Raw genomic sequence first — 23371 nt, 5'->3', positions numbered from 1 at the left:
TTCATGCAAGAAATGTATGACTTCCTCTAGATCATCAGCACTTTACTTTGGTGATCTATACACTTCAACAATTGTTATATGTTCCAGGGTTGTCTTTATTGTCACAGTTACATAATCTTTAATATTGGTATTATTACTGAACATGTAATAATCATTGGTCTCATAACTATCTTTAATCCCTATCGTAATACCTTCACCTGTTTTTTGTTACAATGTCTGTTACAGTAAAAGCATTTATACCCTGACAGAACTAGTTTCCAGTCATTGTTCTTTAACCATGTTTCACAAGCAATAACAACATCAATCTTGTGTAAACATAGCAAATTGTTCAATAAAAAGACTTTATAATTAATGCATTAACAACTATCAGAGATGCCTCAGATATTGCTATCTGTGAACTGTTAAATTTTCGACCTGGCAAAAATCCTGCCTAGTATTTGTCAAATATTGCAAAATACCTGCTGCAAAAATTCTCTTCTCTAATTAAGACAAATGCACGCCATCCTGTCTGAGCACATGTGTGCCCAAAACTAGGCTTAGATGCGCTATGCATTTCCATTTTTTAAAATAGGACATTTTTTCCATGTAGGTATTTACCCAAAAAATCTTTTCATTCATGGTGACCTGACTATCCTTTCTATATGTGATTTGTGAAACACCAGTACAAGCTATACTATCTAAGTGGGTTGTAAGATCCCTATTAACAGTCACAGAGTCCTTGTGGAAGAGGTAATTTGTGTCAACATGAATAAAAACAGATCTGTATTTCCTTACATTAAGGCATTTAAAGCCGCCTAAAAATGACACAAGATGCCTTTACCACAATTGAAACCTGATTAAATGAAGCACAATTACTACTTAATCTTAAAAAAACTAAGCTATTATGTTTTTCAACAAACCATTAGCATAGGACTTCAAAACATATTTCAAAATAAAACTGAAATTGAAACTGAAACTTATGCAAAGATACTGGGTATCACCATAGACAATAAACTTATCTTTTAACAACATATACTTAGTACAATTTAAAAAAACAAATTTCAAGCTTGGTAAACTTTATAGACACAAACGGCTCATGGATGATTCCACCAAAAAAAAAAAAAAACACTTGCTAATACCCATTTGATCCCTTCCCTCCTGTATTGTGCTCCCATTTTCACCAACCTCCACATGTCACTGAAGAACAAGCTTCAATCATGCTATCATAAAATAGTTAAATTTGCAACTGACATAACTTACCACACACACCACTGTTATGCCCTTAAAATAAACTGGCTAGAATTTCCCCATTACCTTAACGTTGTATAACTATCACTAGCTCATAAAATAAAATATAAACCAGACAGCTGTCCTGCCTTAAAACCCATCTTATAGTCCTATATCCAATCTCAAAATTTCCGTTCCATAAATAAACAGCTGTTAAATGTATACAAACCACACCACGAAAAAGGTGAACAAACAGAAATCACTAGTCAATCACAAAGTAGAATGGAGCAAGCAAATGTTTATATGAACACACCAAAATTTTATTGTAATCCAAGGTTAAAACTGTAGAATATCCAGATGTATAAGTGCTTTTGTCTCCTTTTTAAATAAGTTGAAGAGACGTCATCAGATACAATTAGTTGCTTTCATCACTGGAGAGACACTGAGCTCCTCATGGGGCCTGTAGCAGAGTGGATTGTAGTTTTAAAAATGGTGCCTGACACAAGTAATAATGCATACAAACCCAATAAAAGAGCCGGACATGGCCTCTACTCTTATGTCATTGCAAAATTATGGAATGGCCTACCTCCAAATGTCAGCACCTTAGAGTCTTTCAACACTTACAAACGTACATTAAAAAAACACTTTCTCAACACTCATACCTGCCCTTGATCCTTAATTAAAGACTACCACACTTAATCTCCATCTCTTAACTTCTCTCTCTCCCCTGTTATATTTTCTCTACCCCTCAACACTAACTTTTTCTTATCATATCACTTGGAAAGTTGTTTTTAATTCTGTCTTAAAATTCCCACTTTCCTGCTCTCCTAAACTTCTTCCATAAATTTTCTCATCTTATCTACTGTTGCCTTTATTCTTCTTAACTATATATCTCATCACAATATGTTCACACACCTCATTTAATATCTGTCATGTTAACCCCCACTACCTAAAAGCTCTCCTTAAAATTTTCCTATACCTCACGCAATATCTATTTACATTAACCTCCCCATTGTGTCTTCAGCTCACTCTATTATCCCCTCACTATACTACTTTCTTTATACATTCATACTGTCTTCCCTATGTCCTACCCGTACTGATTTTGTACCCTCATACACACGTAGCAAAACTACTATATTATGTTGTTTTATAACATAACCATCTTTGAAAGTACTGCACAACACCAACAAAAATTCTGGACTGAACTGCTTATAATCTATTATAATCTATCATCTAGCCTCATGATAAATTGTATTATGTCTAAAAATGTATGTATGCTTAGATATAACTGTTAAATCTATTAATTATGTACTTTGTTCTAGAAATGTATGTATTGTCTGCCTACAATTGTATATTGTTTTATGTATGTATCTGTACTGGAGCTTTTCTCCCCGGGCCTCCTCTGAAAATGGGTGTCAGACCCAGTCAGACTTTCCCAGTCACCAAATGTCAATAAACAAATAAATAACTGCATAAGTAAATAAAGACAGAAACAAATAAATAAAAATGTGTTTCACATCTTCAGTTTTTGCTCCTGGCAAACCTAACACTATTCGATGTTCATTATCTTCTCTGCAAATGTAAGTATCAATTCCTGTAATAATTGAATTTCCAATTACAAGAGTATATTTTCTGACGAGATCTGAAGAATCTTCAACTTCTCATACAATAATATCTGCTCTATCTATTGTTACAAAGGAAATATCTTCATCCCCATTAGTCTTATTAATCCCACTGTTTTCACTGAGCATTACATTTGCAAGCATACAATTCTCATCCAGCTGGCTTTGTATATCCACAGCTTGAGCCATGTAATCAACATCTGTCTTTCTCTTCTTTTTTCTTCAATCCTTCCACATTCAATTTTGATTTCTTCCTTTTCACCTGCCCCTTGCCTCTTTTTTTACCTTCTCTTTTGAAAAAAATAATTTTTTTTTTCTGTAGACTGAAGGTTTTCTGATAGAAAAATGCTATAATTCCCTGTAATCTATGTGTTATATAACAAAGCAGTGCTCTTTTAGTATGTATTCTCTTTACTTTACAGGCATTTGTCATGTCCTAAGTGTGTTCTATTTTCTCTTTGCCTAACATTATTTATTTCTCCAGTCTATCTTCTATATCCTTTTTTATATAATTTTTCTTCTATTTCTACTATTTCAAAAGTGTATTCTCTTTCTTTTTTACTCTTATTTTAAATTTTGCAATCAATCCACAAATGTCCAGATTTGTTACATCGATAACATTTCAATTTATATTTTTTGCATCATGTCCCATTTTCGCAAAAATATAACATTTTCTTTTGTCATAGTTACTAAATATCCTTATTTTTCCACCAAAAAAACTGTTTTGGGTTGTCTCCATTATTTTACAACAACCCTATTTCTCTCCACATTTTTCATGCTTTGCATATGTATATTTTTTCTCTTTCTATTTTTAACACAATATTACAGTTCCATCCACCAGTTCATAAACCTCTTTTGTCATAAACATTTGCAGTGTCCAGTACTTCTTTATTATATAAAGTTTTCAAATGTCCTTTCAAAGTCTCTCTTTCCACCTCTGTTCAAAGTTGTAGATGATTTTTTTTTTGTTTCCCTGTTAAATGCTTTTATCACATAAAGATTCCATGGGTTACAGTCTTTCTTTTTTCATATTCTCCAAGAAAACTTTCCATTGAAATAACAGTCTCAGATATAATGTCACAAAATGTCTCTTTGTTAATAAGAATAAATGCTCTTACCTCATGTACTTTTGCCCCCAAATGAGCTATTAAATTGTCCTGCACTTCATACCTGTCCATTTTTTTGTCTTCTTTACTTTGAACTCTTACCACATACATCATTAATTAATTTTCTTCTGCCTCTTTTTCTGCTAATCCCTTTTGCATTCTTGTATTTTCTCTGCGTATGTTTTCTTTTCTGTCTCACCACTGCTCATCAGGATTGTCTCTGCATCCTCATTTCATATTTTCTCTACAATGTCCACTAGAAACATTTTATGGCTCACTCTGCGCCACCATTTCTTTAAGTAAATCATCCCACAACCCTTCTGAATGGAGGGTTGTAATTATAGATCCATAATTTCCTGACTCATTTCCATCAACAAATTTCTTTGAAACATCTCAGAATCCTGCACACATTCTCCAGTCTCGATATTTGCTTTCTCCTCCATTTCTCTCACCACTGCATTATCTCCTCTCTCCACCTGCCTCCTTGTTTTTCCAGGACACCTTTGTACCTGGATCAGAAACAGGAGGTCCTTCTGCAAAATAGGTCCCACTCAAAACAAAGATGATTAGGAGAAGTTCCCCAATGCTCTGGCCAAATTTCTTCTAGCAGTATACATACCACGTCAGATTTCTACTAGCTTAGTGAGACTAACTGGTCGGTGAAGGATAAATAAAATAAATATTCCTTTCTTTGAACCTGCACTGACTTTCACTACTGTTACTAGTCTTTCAGTAAATTACTGTGAGACACTTCCGTCTTTACCTTTATTGAATGATTGTGTGAGCTTGGCATTATACTGAATAAACTGCATGGCTAATATATGCTAGCCTTGCCCATCTGTACTACTCAATTATTAAACTAACTAAATAAACAAATGCATAAATAAGATGTTTGATTCTGTAGCTGCTTTCAAGTGTTAAACTTAAATCTAATGGGGGACTGTGGATTTTAAAGCCAGATGCAGAAATAAACACTTTACAGTAACTTACTGCAGCACTCCAATCCCAAAGTATACTCCCTTTTATAAAGCCCACCTGCACCAATACACCAGAAAGAAAAACTGAACTGAAGAGAAAAAGGTTAGTTATTAACTTTAGAAGGGGTAAATCTTAAAGGATAAATTTAGAATATTAATCTGAAACAGTGTCTTAGAAATTCTGTGATGTGTATTTCAGATATCAGAAAAATTTGGAGCAGTCTGACAAACATTGCTAATATTTGTTAAGACAATTTGCATTTCTATTTTTTTTTTTATCTTTTCTGATCACTTTATTTTTTTGGTAACCTTTCTGGACAGTTAATGCAGATAACATTCAGTAATGTGATTTCAGAGTGAATACTGACGTATCCTACATTTTGGTAGAGTGAAATGCAATTTTAACAGGCTTCTGCATACAACATGCATACAGATGTTTCTTCACAGAGCTATACTGCTGCTGTGACTTACTGATACAGAATATTTACTTGCATTCTGGGGATATCAGGATGCGTTCAGTAACCACATGCTACATATGGCTGTATTATGGTCATACACAAAATAAATCACCTGCAATTTTAAAATATGTATTATTGTTTTATAAGGTTTTAAAGCAGAGATCATTGATGTCAAAACTATATGTTCAAATATCGTGCAGGCATGATGCAGAAGTTAAAATGTCAGCATGGGTTGGAAGTAGGAGAGCCACCTGCTTTCTGGGTACACTTTTGTATCCTCAGGTTGCTGACATCACCAACAAGTGCTATTAGTGCCTCTGAAGGGTTGTAGTGGTTGGTGGATTGATGATACTGTGAGGCAAAACCATGCATAATCCACATTGAACTTTATTTGGTGCTATCAGTTCTACAGGTATGTACCACTTCCTTCATACTAGGTGACAGCAGGGAATAGTGATGATCAGTTTCTTCCACAGATTCCATACATATCTACCTGCACACATCCTGGACAAGGAGCAGAGCACTGTGCAACAAAAAGTAAACAGATCACACAGTTATCTACCATCATCCATCATGGGCTAAAAAGTTTAACACTGTGCCACAAAGTAAACAGATTCCACAGTTATCTACCATCACCCATCATGGGCTAAAAAGTTTAACACTGTGCCACAAAGTAGAGAAATGCTATACTTACCTACCTGTACCCATCCTTTGCAAAGATTAGAGCTCCATGGTATAACATAAATAGACTTCAGAAATATCTCTCGGTATCCATCCTGGAAAACTTGTAGAAAAATATACCACAAAGTAAACAGACTCCACACTTATTTCCTCAACCAATCTTGGACAAGAAGTAGACTACTGTGCCACAAAGTACACAGATTCACACTTATCTACCTTCACTCACCATGCACAAGAAGTAAAACACTGTGCCACAAAGTAAACAGATTCACACTTATCTACCTTCACTCACCATGCACAAGAAGCAAAACACTGTGCCACAAAGTAAACAGACCCCACACTTATCTACCTGAAGCGATCCTGAACAAGGACTAGAATACTGTTCTACACAGAAAACAGAATCCACACTGATCTACCTACACTCATCCCGGACATGGAGTAGAACACTGTGCCATAGTGTAAAGTAAAACAGAAGGAAATGAAACACACTTTTATAACACAATAGGAAAGAAGAAAAAAGGAAGTGAGACATAGTTGAGTATACGCTTGCAAATATGTTTCTCCAAGTATAATGAACCTAAAACAGAGGCTGTGTAGGAAATGAATGAATAGTCATAACTGGGCTTGAATTAAAGACTGCAGTGCTTTACTGCATTTAAATGGTTAGAAACTACACAGGGTTGCTTACCTCACATGCACCTGTTGGTGCGTGAAGCGGCTGTGTGCACATCTCATTCTCCTTCACACGTTTGCAATCCTTGTTACTAAGTACTGTCAATTTGGCTACCTTTAGCTGATTCTCATAACCAGTACCTGAGAGAAGGAAATAAATTATTACTGCAATCGATAATGTTACACTAGTATCTTAAGATGCTTACAGGATTTTAAGATGTTACACATTAAGAAACATTTTATAGGATAAGACAAATTAGTAACAACATGGATAAATCTAACATCATTAGTAACATTCCTTCAACTCATGTTAACTGATTTACTTGAAATGTTTGAAAGACTTTTTTTTTTTTCTGGGAAATTGATTAAAGTTGAAATTGATCTTGTCTGATAAAGCAAAAAGCTCAGTTAGACAATGCATACCATACTTGTACAGATATAAACCTTTAAAGTTGATGGGATACAAATATGCAGAATATTATACAGAAAAAATACTTTCTTGTAATTTAGAGAATAAATATAGCCAGCAAAGAAACCTGTTAAGTATCACAAGGGTGCAGACTTTAAATGTTTAAGGCCTACTGAGTCTACATCCAAGTGATAATGTAGGTGATACTGTTGTCAGGTAAATGGATACCACCCTCACCAAGCTGGACAAGAGTAGGGTGATGGTTAATTATATTTCCAAAGATAGGACTCAGGATGCAACAAGGGCTGTTGGATTCCCCCATCCTGGCAAATAAGATTATGACCTAGTAGTGTTCCACATGGGAGGGAGTGATTTGAGGCATTATGCTGAGAAGGGCAAGCATGGGGATATGACTGCCCTTGTTGTACATGTATGCAAGACACTGGTCTTAAATGGTATATTTCTGTCACCCTGTATGATGCTGTGATTCAACGGGAATTAACCTTAACAACTAGCTGTGTAGCTGGTATCATTTTACAAGGCTCCAGCATTTGTTAATTTGGGATGAGATGACTGACAGGCCTTCCTGCTTTGCCAGGGATGGTCTGTACATCTTCTACCACCTCTTCTGAATTCCAGTTAAGGTTTTTGATACCCCTCATACTGCCTTTTATAAACAGAGTCCACATGGTACATTAAGGTGGATAAACTCATTGCCAGGAATTTTAACAAAAAATGTCGAAACATGAGACCCTCCTGCAACCTGAACACAATTATATATGTGTAGTTACAGATACATGTTTTTAAAGCAATGAAAGCATTCCCTCTATTCTTAGGATAAGTGTCTATCATGTTTTCTGACCTACTGGCAATCACAGGGGAGTGTCAGTATTTGTCAAATAAATTATCACCTCAAGACTGATTTCTTGGGGCTCCAGATCTGAATCCCTAGATGTCCAAATCACTTTAAACAAGATTACCACTTCACAGCTAGCTATAAAATAACCTGCATGTCTCCTCTTGACCATAAGCACTATTTGTATGCCTTATCTTAAATCTCCATTAATAGTAATACTTTTCCTTTGGTGACTTCAATTATCTGTCAGTTAAACTGGATGACCTATACAGATCATGGTTGCCATACTTAGTGCTCCCTTAATATTATAAATGCTAACTCCCTTGTACAAATAGTTAAACATCTTACTAAGGCCCAAATACCTTTTATCTTTTCTTCATAAAAATGGCCACCTCTTCACACATCCATTTATATAATCTTCTCTTGTTAAATCAGACTATAAAAGAGTAACCTTTTCCTTTATAGCTGGTGGCACTCCCCCTGCAAATAACTCTATGCTAAGGGAATTCTCAAAAGCATAACTTCTTCAATGACTTGATGACCTAAATAAATTACACTGTAATCTTCTTCCTCTGATGTAGCCCATTGCTAAAGCTACCAATCATGCATCTGAATTCTACTTAAATAGAGGTATTGATAAGGCAGTCCCTAATACAAATCTAATATAATGAGAAATTTAAAAACATGCAATTATGGTGGAATATCCATATAAACAAACTGTATAATAAGAGAAAGAAATTAATTAATGTTTGTAAGAGGTCTCATTCTGCCAACCATAAGAGGGTATTTAAGCAAACTAGCAAAATGCTTAAAGGTACCATTACGAAACTGAAAGCTTAATATGAACTAAAAATATCAAATGAAACAAAAATAAATACAAATCTTTCTTTGATTCTGTCAGGAAGTTAATACCTAACACTCAGTAATATTTTGACAAGTCCACAGTAATACTGCTGACTCCTGTCAACCCTCTCAAAAGCTAAGAACATCAAATCTACAGTCCATGATAACATACCAGGCTGCATAATTATTAATATCAAATATGGCCTATCTGAACCTTACTTAGCCTCTTTAATTTAAGCCTCTCTACTGGTTACATTGCTAAAGCCCAGAAAATAGCCATCACAGAGCCACTACACAAGGGTGGTCCAACCATGGACCCATTAGCCTCACTAGCTTCATAAGTAAAGCTGTAGAATATGTTATTTGAATCCTCATTAGTCTAGCTATTGAAAATGCCATAACCCTGGACCAGAACCACAGATAGGGTGGGGTGAAAGGAGTTGTCTTGCCGGGGGCAAGCTGTACATGGGGTGGGGGCAATGTGATCAGTAATGCAGAAGTAAAGTACCAACACTTGCTGATATTATTCAAGCAGCTTAGGGAAATACTAATAGGAAATAGGCAGATTTTTTTTTTATTTGCTTTTTTTTTTTTTTTTGGCTGCTCAACGTGGTTTGAGGGAGACAACCTTGATGCAAATTTCCCTAATTACTCCTCTGCAGTAGATATTCTACAATTTGGCTTTGTCAAAGGCAGGTTCTACCCCTTTAATATAATAACTTTCTCAGAAAAATCACCAAAGCTGTGGGCAATGGATGGAAGTTATGCAGTATGTTCAGTGTGTCTAGACCTAGCTAAGGCCTATGGTACTATTCCCTATGCAGGCTTTATTGACAGACTTGTAAATCTGAATATAAATACATATGTCATGTGGTAGAGAGTTAGATGATTGTCATGTAGTTAAAGTCACAGGTGCTACTTTTGAAAACAAAAAAAAATATCAGTGATGTACCACAAGGCTCATGTGTCAGTGTGGGGCATTCTCCTAATTGGCATCTATTTCTTAGACATTCAAACCAAACATTCTAGCCAATAGTTAACGAAGTTTGCAGATGAATGTAAATTTGGCATTGTTATTCATTCTTCTAGTGATTCACAACTGCTCCAAAATGGGTTAATCTATGCAAGGACAAAGGTCTCAAATTAAGTGTGCAAAATGTAGTTTAGTCCATTTTGATAAAACATTTCCACATCACATCATATAGGTGACACACCTCATAAATCAGATACTGTAAAAAGGGATCTAGGCATGTTGTTGATTTTCTTTTGACCATCACATTTATATAGTAGTTTGGAAAGCCTTCTGTCTGGCTGATCTAATTTCCCAAGGTATCTACTTTAGCTCCAAAAAAATCATAATTCCCCTTCACTCATTTCTCCACAGACACATCATTGAACATAATGTTGCTTTTGACATATATTTATACAAAAGCATCACTCAGCTTTAGACATTTCAGAGATTCCCAAATAAAAAAGATGACTTTTCCTAGGACCACTGGTTATCTAGACATTGGCAGTACTTTCTCTTTACTCTGTATCCTAATGACTTCTCTATAGTGATACATGTCTCTAGCCTTTCAAGCCATGAAGGATCAGAACTTCCTTGACCTCCTATTCATTCACAGAACAAAAGGCTCCTCATAGATCCAGTTAAATGGCCTAGACCTTCATTAACAGATAAATAAGACATGTTGGCATAATGGACTCCTATTCCAATGCATCCCTGCTTCTACAACTGACATCCGGTGCACGTCCAGCTGAATATTACCAGTGCCACCTTCAAAGTAAACCTAGACAATTGAATGGGCAGCCTCAAATTCCCCGGGTATCTCTTGCTTAGCTCTCCTTCAGACTGGAGGAAACTTTTGAATATGATTTATTGGTCAGGGTTCTAACAGTCTGTAGACTGATTGCCTAGTACTGACCCGTAACCCTATGGTTTAAACAACCAGAAAAAATAAATGTTTATTATATCTACTCAACGTACTAACCCACATACTTTTTTCCTCATGTGTTTATTCATATTTCACAAAATTAGCTCATTAACACTTACGTGGTAGGGAATGTCACACTTTTAGCAGCCTACACATACCTTTGCACTCAAGAGCATTTTTTTGAAAAATCAAATTAAAAAGCATAAGATAAACAAATGAAAATATTTTGTGAACAAGAAAAGCTATTAAAACTGTACAAATAGCAATTATATTGTAGCAAAATTTCTTTACAGTGGTAATAGTCAGTACATTTCATAGTCTTTCCATAAATAGTGTAGTATATTGTAATGCACGCAAACCTAGAATTTTATTTTTTTGGTAAACATTCACAAACAAATTATCATATCTTGGAAACTGTGAAACCTAGACATATATTGTTAGAACCCTTTTGTTAAATTGAGAGAAGATTGCACACAACAAGAAATTTCTCTTTCAGTGCATGTTTATTGAGATATTTACAGAAATAAGAAAACATGCTTAATTGTATAATTAGCAATATAATAACACTGAATATTTCTCAAGATGAGCAACTCGCAGCACAAATATGAATGTTTTCTTCACTAGCATCTAAGATTTCACATAAGGTCATGCAATCATTTATAATTCACTTGTTTTTTGAAGCATTAAGTGAATATGGAAGTATTTCTTATTTTCAGAATTACTAACAACTAGCAAAATTAACAGTACAATGTGATATAACTCGACACTGACAATGAATTTTCCAGTCTCCAACCATGGTGTTTCATACCATACCCCTCAAAAGCATACAGATCTCTCAGTTATGAAAATATGAACATAACTATGAAAACAAGTGACAAACAGTGATTGATTTCTCCACTATAGGACACCCTAAATTAACAACCTTAGTGTCATTTTGTTAATAATTCTTTACACTTTCTAATACTGCCTATTTTAGATGGTAAATCACTAAGTAAAGATGCCAGATCAAAAAAATATATATCTGGATACCATAAGGAGCTATGTGTGTTAACTGGAAATTTACAAAAACAGCATTATAGGCTTGAACGAGTTAGAGACTTTAATGCCAAAAAGAAAGCTTTCATAGCTGTCACAATTCTTTTACTAAACCAATGTGTATATGTACACACACATATATTTATATATATATATATATATATATATATATATATATATATATATATATATGTGTGTGTGTGTGTGTGTGTTTGTGTGCGTGCATGGATGTGTACATTCTCTACCTTACACATGTGCTAATCCTAACCTTAACCTTACCTCAACCTTTAAAACCAACCCTACACATTAACTTATGAATAAACCCTTTCCTTAACAGTACCATTATTCAAAGTTTTTTGGTGGTATTGGTAGGATTTTTATTTATTTTTTTAGTTAACAGTTCAGAAAAGGAGAGCATTTGTTTTTCTTTTGCAATTGGTTGAATTTCTGTTATTTGACTTTTTTTGGTAAGGTAAATTATATATCAGAAAAAGCCCTTTTGAGAACATGTGATCAAATGGTCACATGACTGCAGATTGCCAGCATTACTTGAAGGGATGTTTCATTTCAGTGGGGAGTGGAAATTTGCCCTGTCCCTACTGTTGTATGATCTCAGAGTTTGGTATATATAAGTAGCAGCAGGTATGGGGAGGTCAAAAATATATTTTGTTTGTTTTTTTGTTATCTATATTTTAAATATGATATTTTTAGATCAATCATTTTAGTTTTGCTATTTTGATTTTTCAATTAAAGGTAGCGCACTCAAATATAGATATGTGTGTATGTGTTTTATACATAATATGTATATGTAAGTGTGTGTCATATAAACATATACATATATATAAAACGCACACACACACACACACATATATATATATATATATATATATATATATATATATATATATATATATATATATATATATACATACACACACACACATATTTAAGTGTGTGTGTTTATGACTCACACAGACATGGATTTATTTAACTTTGTCGAATGGCACTGCTCTTGATATGCATAATGTCAACACTAAATGATTGACATTATTCATGTTGACATACTATTACACATGTGATGAGAATCACTGTCAGTGTATGCAAAAACTTCAAAACAAAAGCAAAAAGAAAATATTGTTTTTTGCAGGGAAGCAAGCCCTCCTACACCCCCTGTTAAATATATACTAACTCTAAGATTGCATAATTCTTGGGGAAAGAGAAAATTCACCACCCCCGAGAACTGTCTATACTGCTACTACTGTCAACAGATGTCGACCATCTGTTTAGTTGATTGCACAATTCTTGGGGAAAGAGAAAATTCACCAACCCCGTGAATTGTCTGAACTGCTACTATTGTCAATAGATGTCGACCATCTGATTAGTTGACTAAATCGTGTCATCTAAACAGATGTCAACCAAAGCACTGCTTGACAAAAGTAGCAGAACCCATATATATATATATATATATATATATATATATATATATATAGTGCGGGGAGTGCCTTCTGTATGGAGTCTGCATGTCCTCCCCGCGGTTGGCTGGGCGTTCGAAAGACATGCATAAATGGACGTGCCTTCGTTGAAGGTTGAATGTCAAGCTGGTACCTCGGCGTTCATTAAAATCTACTGCCAATCATTAGCAGACTGGAATTCCGCTGTGGCGACCCCTAACCGGGAAAAGCCGAAAGACAAACAACAAAATATATATATATATATATATATATATATATATATATATATATATATATATATGTGTGTGTGTGTGTGTGTGTGTTTGCGTATTTACAGAGTAGTAGTACTTTTTTCTTTCACTTATTATATTGGAAGATTTATCCCATCATGGTGTTAACTTTTTTACATACTTTAGTTTTATGACAATACCTAGATCTTAATGATTTTTGACTTTTTGAGTCCTTTGTAGATTCATAAAATATTTTGAAGACCTGAACAGGCCAAATGTTAGTTGCATTAATCAGTACTTAAGGCCGAATTGTTTTCATTGGCACAATGTAATATTTTTTATTCATAGTTTCTTGCACTGATTCTAGAACAATCTGAAATTACTTTTCTGTTGTTGCCATCTGTGTACTGAGCAGAAAAGAAAGTTGGCAGTAGAGTGAAACTGTATACATACAAATTGAACGGATAGGGCCCTAATATAGAGCCCTGAGCAACTTCTTGTGTTAGTTGATTTAATCCATTATGTAACTCTCTGACTTGTATTATTCAGCCATGCTATATATTGATGTGCATGTGAAATATACAACTTATTTGATTGTATGCCTACCCACAGATTGTAGGAGACTTCTTTTGTTGGACAGATTACTGACTGGTTAGTAATTCAATGGTTGTAGGCAGCAACCATTCCCTTATAAACTGGGACAATGTTAAAATGATCCCATTCTGCTGATGGATGCCAAAAAAGAATATACGTCTAGATCTAGCTATATATCTATATATGTCTATATATATATATATATATATATATATATATATATATATATATATATGCACACACACACACACACATATATATATATATATATATATATATATATAAAATACACACACACACACACACACACACACACATATATAGATTGTTTTATATATATATATATATATATATATATATATATATATATAGATAGATAGATAGATATAGATAAAACACATGATTTGCTATTGTAATCCCATAGACCATAATATACAGGTGAAAAACACTGCTGTACAAACATACAATCAATATATTGAAGTGAGTAACAACATCCACATAATACCAAAAGACATGCAATATTCAAGATTGCAATATATATTATAGCATTTCACTTTGCAATGTTTGCAGATGGCATTACAATACAGATGTAAAGGTGATGTCATGCTGTCAAAGCAGCAGTGTAGACTGAGCAGAAGGATGAATAGCTTATGGTACATTAAACCAGAAATGTTATAATGTACAAGGCAATAAAGTCCTTTTAAGTTTTATAGTCAGTCAGAACATCTACTTCACTGTAAAGACAGTTACAGCTGTATGAAGTACAGCGTCATCACAATTTTCTAATGTAATGGTAGTGTAAAGAAAATAGTTGACAAAGGAATTTACAAGTGTCACATGCATAAGCTTAACAGAGAGACCTTTTAAAATGTATGTAATACACACTTGTTAAAAAAATGAATTACACGATGCATATTCTGCAGAAGATTGTATATGTATTAAAGGCAGAAACATGACAAGTGCATAGTATCCATGTGATGTAATGATGTAGAGGTATGCTAAACATTATCATACCATAATACCAAAAGTCTATCATCTGCCACAAGTGCATTATTTTTATATATGTGGCAGTATAGTAAATGTATGCAGAGAAAACTGCCCATCTAACTTGGAAATTTTAAAACATGGGAACTAGTGTAACACATCAGATGTGATGATGACGTACTCAGAGTTAAAGGGAAATGTGACATTTGTTTCTGACAGAAACCTGCATTAATTATGCAAATTTATTTTCTGATTCAAATCATTACATGGACTTTAAGTTTGCCTACATTTATAATGCACACGACAGTTCCAGGCTTTATTGGACAGATACGTATACACAACAGTACCTTTTCAAAAAGCTAAAGTGCTTCTACACATGGGCAGTTATCTGTACATTTAGAAAAGAAGTCTGAGAGTGGTAGACATTGGTGTTGTATAGAAAAGTGTGCTAATAAATGTAAGGATAGATGTATAACAGAAACACAAGATGAGAGAAAATTTTTGATAAATTCTGTAGGTCACCATCATACCTCAAATCCTATAAGCTGGCCAGTGTTTGAAGCAAAAGACTGCATAGGAAAATGTACCACACAATCCTTTCTGACTCATGACAAATAATATTGGCTGTATTAGTACTTACTGAAACAAAACTAAATGAAAACTAAAAACAATACACTAAAAACAAAACACATTATTAGAATAATGGTAATTACTTTTGTTTGAAACAGAACTTCATCTGACCATCCTCTTTTTTACATCATTCCAGTATTTAAATACATTATTGGATAATTAAACTATTGGCATCAATTAATTAATAATATCAGTGTGTCAACCCTTTCCTTCCAATCTAATTCATCTTCAGCCTCATATCTACATTCATAATTATCAGCCTGGTCTATAACACTAAACATAAAAAAATATTATTTTCACCAGTCACAGTCATATCTGAATGTTCTTGCAAAACATGTTTGGCCAAATTATTGCCTGTATCCAATTTGTCAAGAGCATGCAAATGCTCATAAATTCTGGCACCAAATTCTCTAATAGTCCTTCCTATACAGAATGCATGACATATTAAGCATAAGCTAATATGTACCACAAAGTTGGATTTGCATGTAAATTTATTATTTAAGCTAATACAATTTCTACTTTTAACAAAAACTTCAATACCTTCTATAACATACTTGCAATGATTACAAGATTGATATTTGTACATACCCACCTCAAAACCCCTAGTTTTATAGCTGGGGTTCTTAGAAAAAAAGATCTTTAAGGTTCTTAACCTCTTTATTGACAAACTTTGGAACTTCTCCAGTAACCCTTCTTATATCAGGGAAATTCATAAGAAATCTCCAATTATTCATAATAAGTTTTCTAATTCTACATTTACCTATAGAATTACTCAAGAGACATGCTGGTGTAAAATCATTATTCCCAAGCCTTTTGTCTAAATACCAATGTTCATCTCCTCAGGTACTCACGAGTTTATATTCTACTTCTCTTTTACTAGCTATTTCATTATATAATTTGTCAATTAAAGTCCTAGGATATTCTCTTCCTTCAAACTTCTGCTTCAACAAACCACATTCACTAGAAACAAATCTTGGAATCATCAGTCAGTCTACTTGTTCTAATAAATTGCCCTTTTACTATATTGTCTTTTAACTTGGCATGATGCATACTTTGAAAGTGCAAAACAGGCATTACTCTACCATGCTTTCAGTTGTGTAAAATCTTGTTTCATCCAGTGCATGCCACCTTGTTTATTTACTGTTTTCAAATCTTTGTGCAGTCTGCAATTTGCCTTTTCCTTCTACAGTGTCCCTTTCACATATAGTAAACAGGATTATCCTAGTACTAAACCCTGTGGAACATCTTTCTTTACTGTAGACAAAGAATTAGCTATACTTTGTAATCTTTTATGCAGTCTGCCTGCTTACAGATCCACTACCTTGCTGCCTTATTGAAAGCTGTCTACTACACTGATGTTTGATCTTTTACTGAAGGTAGGATAAGCTACTTTCCTTGTTTATAGCTTTAATCATCGCATGATCTTCCTGATGTCAACATGCCTCCCTGGGCCTGCAGTCCATTTTCTCTAGGTATTGAACATACCAATTTATGGGAATATGGAATTATCATTTTGTTTCCTATCAAACTTAGCCTAACTGATCATCTGCATTTCTTCCTAGCAAAATTGCCACCATGTCATAATATGCTAAAAGAATCCAAAAGCAATTTCACTGAAAGGGCTTGGATCAAACCCCATTCAGGCTATTTGTGTTGTCTAGTATGGTTATCTGTCCTTTTTCTTCTTCTTGTCTTCATGAAGCAGATGTAGCCAGCCTATAGTTGCATAGTTACTGTATTTCCCTCTGCACAATTTCCTTGACTTTAGTTTAAGGCCTGGCACTACTCCTACTTTTTATGTTGGACTAAAACGTGTTCAAGAGAACAACATGTTGCTTCGAGAGAGAGAAAGAGAAAGCGAAAGGTCAGTATGCAAGTCAGAAAAGATCAAAGTAAACCAGTATCAAAACAATGTCTTCTGATAATAGCACTGATTACTCAATAATAATGAACTTGTGGTTTGTGATCAGGGGAAGGCATATATCACAGCAAGAAGCAGAAAGCAAAATCAGTACCATTTTCTTCCTACCTAACAATTTCTGTCACATTTTTCTTCTCACCAGGAGCACAACTCCGTATTATTTTCTTGTGATCATTTTAAAATGTTATATGCTGCTTCCTCATAATCATAAACTACAAAGTTTAATGTTCCAGCTCCACTCAGGTTAAATTGATTTCTTGTCTACATTAGTTATAACATGAACAGTACAGCTCAGCATTTTGTGGCTATATTAAGTTTACCATACATCCAATACCTTACCATCTTGAGGCTGTGTTAATTTTATTGTATACAATTTTCCTTTTACAGAACACCTTAGCATTTGGAAATGCATTAATAATAACACAGGATACCTTAGCATGTGGGGACTGTATTAACTGAACCACATACACGTGCAAAGCACCTTCTCATCATCATAAAGTTGAAAACAAAATATTTTAGCTCAGTACAGGTCAAAACCAATTTTCTATTATTTTAATCAACAACAAATGCATTATTTTGCTTTCTCTTGATCATCTCAAAATATTAAAAGCTACTTTTCTGTGAAATACTGTAAAAAAACATTTTGTTACATGATTAGAAATATGATTTGCTGCAGAGTTTGACTTGCACAGTCTCTGAAGGCTGCATTAATTCAACTACATCATCTGACATCTGTAGTAATTCTACTGCCCACAAGACACTTTAGCATCTGGAGCCCGTATCTGAAATACATATTAATTTATTAGTGCACAAAACACCTTAACATCTGGAGTCTGTATCTAAAGTATAAATTAAATTATTAGTGCACAGAATACCTTAACATCTGGAGCCTGTATTTGAAATATATGTTAATGTATTAGTGCACAGAACACCTTAACATCTGGATCCTGTATCTAAAGTATAAATTAAATTATTAGTGCACAGAATGCCTTAATATCTGGAGCCTGTATCTAAAGTATAAATTAAATTATTAGTGCACAGAACACCTTAACGTATGGAACCTGTATCTGAAGTACATATTAATTTATTAGTGCACACTACACCTTAACATCTGGAGTCTGTATGTAAAGTATAAATTAAATTATTAGTGCACAGAACACCTTAACATCTGGAGCCTGTATTTGAAGTATATATTAATTTATCAGTGCACAGAACACCTTAACATCTGGAGCCTGTATCTAAAGTATATAATAATTTATTAGTGCACAGAACACCTTAACATCTGGAGCCTGTATCTGAAGTATATATTAATTTATTAATGCACAGAACACCTTAAAATCTGGACCCCATATCTATATATTAATGTATTAGTGCACAGAACAGCTTACTGTCTGGATAATGGATTAATCCTATCTTACTATGCAGCTGTGAAAAAATGATAAATGAAAGAAATATTCAGCATTATTATTAAGCAATTATACATGACTGGATGTGAGTATCACAGGATTTAACCATATTTAGTATGCTTCGATCATGTGGGCAAAGCCCCAGTGGTTAAACAAAGCCAACCCTGGTAAGTCCTGCGATACCCACACCCAGGAGTGGATTAGTGCTATCATACAATGACATTATTTAAGAAGGAAATTGCTTACTTTTCTTCAATAATTTTATTGGGTAACAGCACTTTATTGTTCTTCCACTTTCTGTGCTTTCAAGTAATGTGCTGCACAGGCTAATGGTACTTACATCTGCACACTTGCAAAGTACATTAGTGCAGTGAAGTAGGGTAGACAGAGGGGAGAGTATCTCTGTTTGCCTTTCACGTTATAGTTCTTAAGAGTGTGTGTGTGTGTGTGTGTGTGTGTGTGTGTGTGTGTGTGTGTGTGTGTGTGTGTGTGTGCGTGTGTGTGTGTGTGTGTGTGTAGAAAAACAAGAACATTTTACAGGGGACATGGCAAAAATCTGACAAAAATCATGGGTGTTCTGCAAAACTGTGGACAATTATGAAAAATGGCTTCCAGCAGAATCATGGATTGTAATGTTGGTAACCATATCATGTAACTATGCAGTTTCACAGAACCTCGTATATAGCTCTGTCCCTCTTAAAATAGCTTTCTGATTATGTTATAGAGCATATTCCAATAGAAATCTGGCCACTCAAGAAGACTTCAGTGGCCAGACCTCTTTCTATTGGGATATGCTCGATATACAATGGGCAGACTTATGAATATTACCAGCAATTTATTGTATAATGTTGATTAGTTTGTAAGCACACTACCTAATCTAGTGAGACATAAGAATCTAATATAAGCAGCAGGAATATTTCACTGCATTTTAAATTATTATAACTATCATTTGGTTGTTGTTTATGTGGATGTATGAGCTTGCAAAAGTCTTGCTTTGCAGTTCATCTTTTTACCAGTGGCTAATAAACTAGATATAGCTGTGTTAAATGTATCACATAATTACAACTGTAAATATAAAAGTTAATAAATGTGAAGAAATATGCCATTATGATGTTGCTTCTTTGACAAGAGGTATTTTGTCATACCTGACAGTGGGAAGTAATAGGCAAATATAAGCAGGAGGAATAGTTCACTTTATTGTACATAATTGCAAATGTCATTTGATGGACTGTTTGTGCATTGATGTACAACATCAACATTCTTGCTTTGCAATTCATGTTTTTGAAGAGCGCTAGTAAGTTACAGCACCTGGAGGGAATATTAATTGCATCATAGGTTCATAGGTTCATAGGTTTATACTAGGCTATCTGCCCTAAGGCATTTATAAGCCTAGCCCAAAGTTTTGTGGCTTACGCCACCCCTTATGTTAAAAAATACTGTGCCCATTAGTTTGTTGTGCCTCTGTCCAGCAGTGACACAGAGATGATTCCCATGGTAAACCTACAATCTCCCATCCATCGGTCAAGATTTCTCTTGAACAGAGCCAGCGAGGTGCTCTGCCTCACATGGACCGGGATTTTATTCCACAGCATAGGGAGTCTCTGGGTGACAAATCTATCCCTCCAGCATGTCCTATTTATATCCGTGCTAAGGTTTAAGTCGCTTGCTCTAGTGGATCTGGTAGATTTGGATTTTTTGAGGTGGAGCATGTCCATTAATTCCGGGTTGGACATGGCCTTGTATGTCAGGCACAGGTCACCTCTGAGCAGGCGGTATGCGACTGAATAGAGCTGGAGTTTCTTCAGTCTGGCAGTATATGACAGATTTTGGAGTCCTTTATCCTTTTGGTGAGGAACGTTTGGGGTCTCTCCAATTGCTGCAGGTGTCGGGTGAGATACATCCCGAATGGGGCATTGTACTCGATCATTGGTCTGATAAGTGAAGAGTACAGGGAACAATGACCTCACTTGATCTGGATGTGAATCCTTTCATGATCAGGTGGGCAATGTAGAAGGTCTTTCTAACCACTTTAGCAATGTGAGTGTCAAAGAAAGGCCACTGTCAACCTGGGTCCCCAGGTCCCTGATAACCTCTTCTGTGCTTAATGGATTGCCACCTATATGGTAGCTTGGGGTTACCTTGTTTTTCCCGAAGGGTATGACTATACATTTTTTAGCATTTAACTTCAGGCCATGGCTCTGGCACCAGTTTTCAGTTTCCGTGAGACCCCTCTGAAGGATATCTGTGTCCGATGTACTTTCCACTATGGCGCCCAGTTTGCAGTCATCTGCAAACTTTGTCAGCCATAGTCCTCCTATGTTTGCCTGTACTTCTGAGAAGTAGATGCCGAACAACAGGGGGCCAAGGACTGTGCCCTGTGGGACACCACTTGTGACCGGCTTGGAGTCTGACATGGCGCCAGCAACTCTAAACCTGTGGGTTCTGTCCTTTAGCCAGTTTGCAACCAATCTTGTGACATATGGGTTTACATTTAAGCTGGTAAGTTTCTCTATAATACCCGAGTGGGGTATTGTGTCGAAAGCTTTTGCAAGGTCAAGGTAGGCTGTATGGACTGCCTTTCCCTCATCAATGGCCTTGGTGACTGTTTCAAAGAAGTCGACCAAGTTCAAAAGGCATGATCTGCCCTTGACAAAGCCAAACTGGGTCGGACCCAATGTCTGCAAGTCCCCTATGTCTTTGTTTATGAGTTCCATTATGATCCTCTCCATAGCTTTGCAGACCAGGCTTGTTAAGCTTATGGGGCAGTAATTATCAGGGTCCGTAGAGGCACCGCCTTTGTGGAGTGGGACCACAGTTGCCGTACGCCACTCCTTGGGCACGTATCCTGTGGTAAGGCTAAGATTAAACAGCTGCCTTATATGCGGGTTTAGTTCCTCGTTGAGTTTGTGTAGCACACAGCCAGGGACACCATCCGGTCCCATTGATGCTGTTTTTAGCTTTAGAGAGAGCAGCTTTCACCTGCGCATTAGAGATGTCTGGGAGGCTACACTCCGCTGGCATAGTTATCTCTCCTTTTGGGGGCGAAAGGGGGGTGAAGTTTGCACTGAACCTGTCTGCCAGTATGTTGGCAATGTCTGTGGGTTCAGTGATTTTTGTATCATTTTGGACTAATTCTGCATATCTGGGAGTTCCACCCAGGTTTCTAACATAGCTGAAGAAGGCCTTATGATTGTCTTTTGAATCTATTGCAATTTTCACACAGATTTGGCCTTGGATGATTTTATGAGTGCTCGTATTTTTTTACTAATAATGATGAAGGGTGTCTTCTCTTTTATGGATTTTGCTCTATCATGTAACAGCTTTCTCCTCTTATTGTAAAGTTTGTTTATGGCCGGGGTCCACCAGACTAGATGCTTGCCCTTGGTGGAAAGAGTCTTGGTTTTATTAGGGATTGCCTGATCCATGCAGTCCTGGAGGTGTTCATAGAAGGCATTTGTAAGGGCTTCCAGCTTGGATTGTGGTTTCCACTGGCTCGGGGCCTTGAAGGATACCACACCAGTCTTGAGTAGTGTGAAGTTTGCTTTAGAGAAGTTCTTCACTGTGGTCTTTTTGTTTGGGGTGGGCGGGATGTGGATTTCCAGTGAGATAAGTTTGTGATCTGATCTCACCAATGAGGATATACTTTCGGTGTGGAGCATTTTGTCCCCATGTACTTCAGTGGCCAGACCTCTTTCTATTGGGATATGCTCGATTTACAATGGGCAGACTTATGAATATTACCAGCAATTTAGTGTATAATGTTGATTAGTTTGTAAGCACACTACCTAATCTACTGAGACATAAGAATCTAATATAAGCAGCAGGAATATTTCACTACATTTTAAATTATTATAACTATCATTTGGTTGTTGTTTATGTGGATGTAGGAGCTTGCAAAAGTCTTGCTTTGCAGTTCATCTTTCTACCAGTGGCTAATAAACTAGATATAGCTGTGTTAAATGTATCACATAATTACAACTGTAAATATAAAAGTTAATAAATGTGAAGAAATATGCCATTATGATGTTGCTTCTTTGACAAGAGGTATTTTGTCATACCTGATAGTGGGAAGTAATAGGCAAATATAAGCAGGAGGTATAGTTCACTTTATTGTACATAATTGCAAATGTCATTTGATGGACTGTTTGTGCATTGATGTACAACATCAACATTCTTGCTTTGCAATTCATGTTTTTGAAGAGCGCTAGTAAGTTACAGCACCTGGAGGGAATATTAATTGCATCATAGGTTCATAGGTTCATAGGTTTATACTAGGCTATCTGCCCTAAGGCATTTATAAGCCTAGCCCAAAGTTTTGTGGCTTACGCCACCCCTTATGTTAAAAAATACTGTGCC

The 23371-nt window shown here is 35.4% G+C and overlaps 1 protein-coding gene across 3 annotated transcripts in view; it reads right to left on the bottom strand.

Moving 5' to 3' along the window:
- MST1 (macrophage stimulating 1) overlaps positions 1-23371 on the bottom strand; it is a 442641-nt gene that overhangs the window by 9274 nt on the left and 409996 nt on the right. For all 3 annotated transcript variants that reach the window (XM_044077787.1, XM_044077790.1, XM_044077788.1), the window contains exon 17: positions 6739-6863. In XM_044077787.1, coding sequence (XP_043933722.1) covers positions 6739-6863 — 125 coding nt within the window. The remainder of the gene's footprint in view (positions 1-6738; positions 6864-23371) is intronic.

Source organism: Protopterus annectens, chromosome 7.part0 (genome assembly GCF_019279795.1).
Source record: "Protopterus annectens isolate FY-2018-M chromosome 7.part0, PAN1.0, whole genome shotgun sequence".
NCBI lineage: Eukaryota > Metazoa > Chordata > Ceratodontiformes > Protopteridae > Protopterus > Protopterus annectens.
The sequence above is the reverse complement of the archived record's forward strand: the minus strand, read 5'-3'. Positions and strand labels throughout refer to the sequence as shown.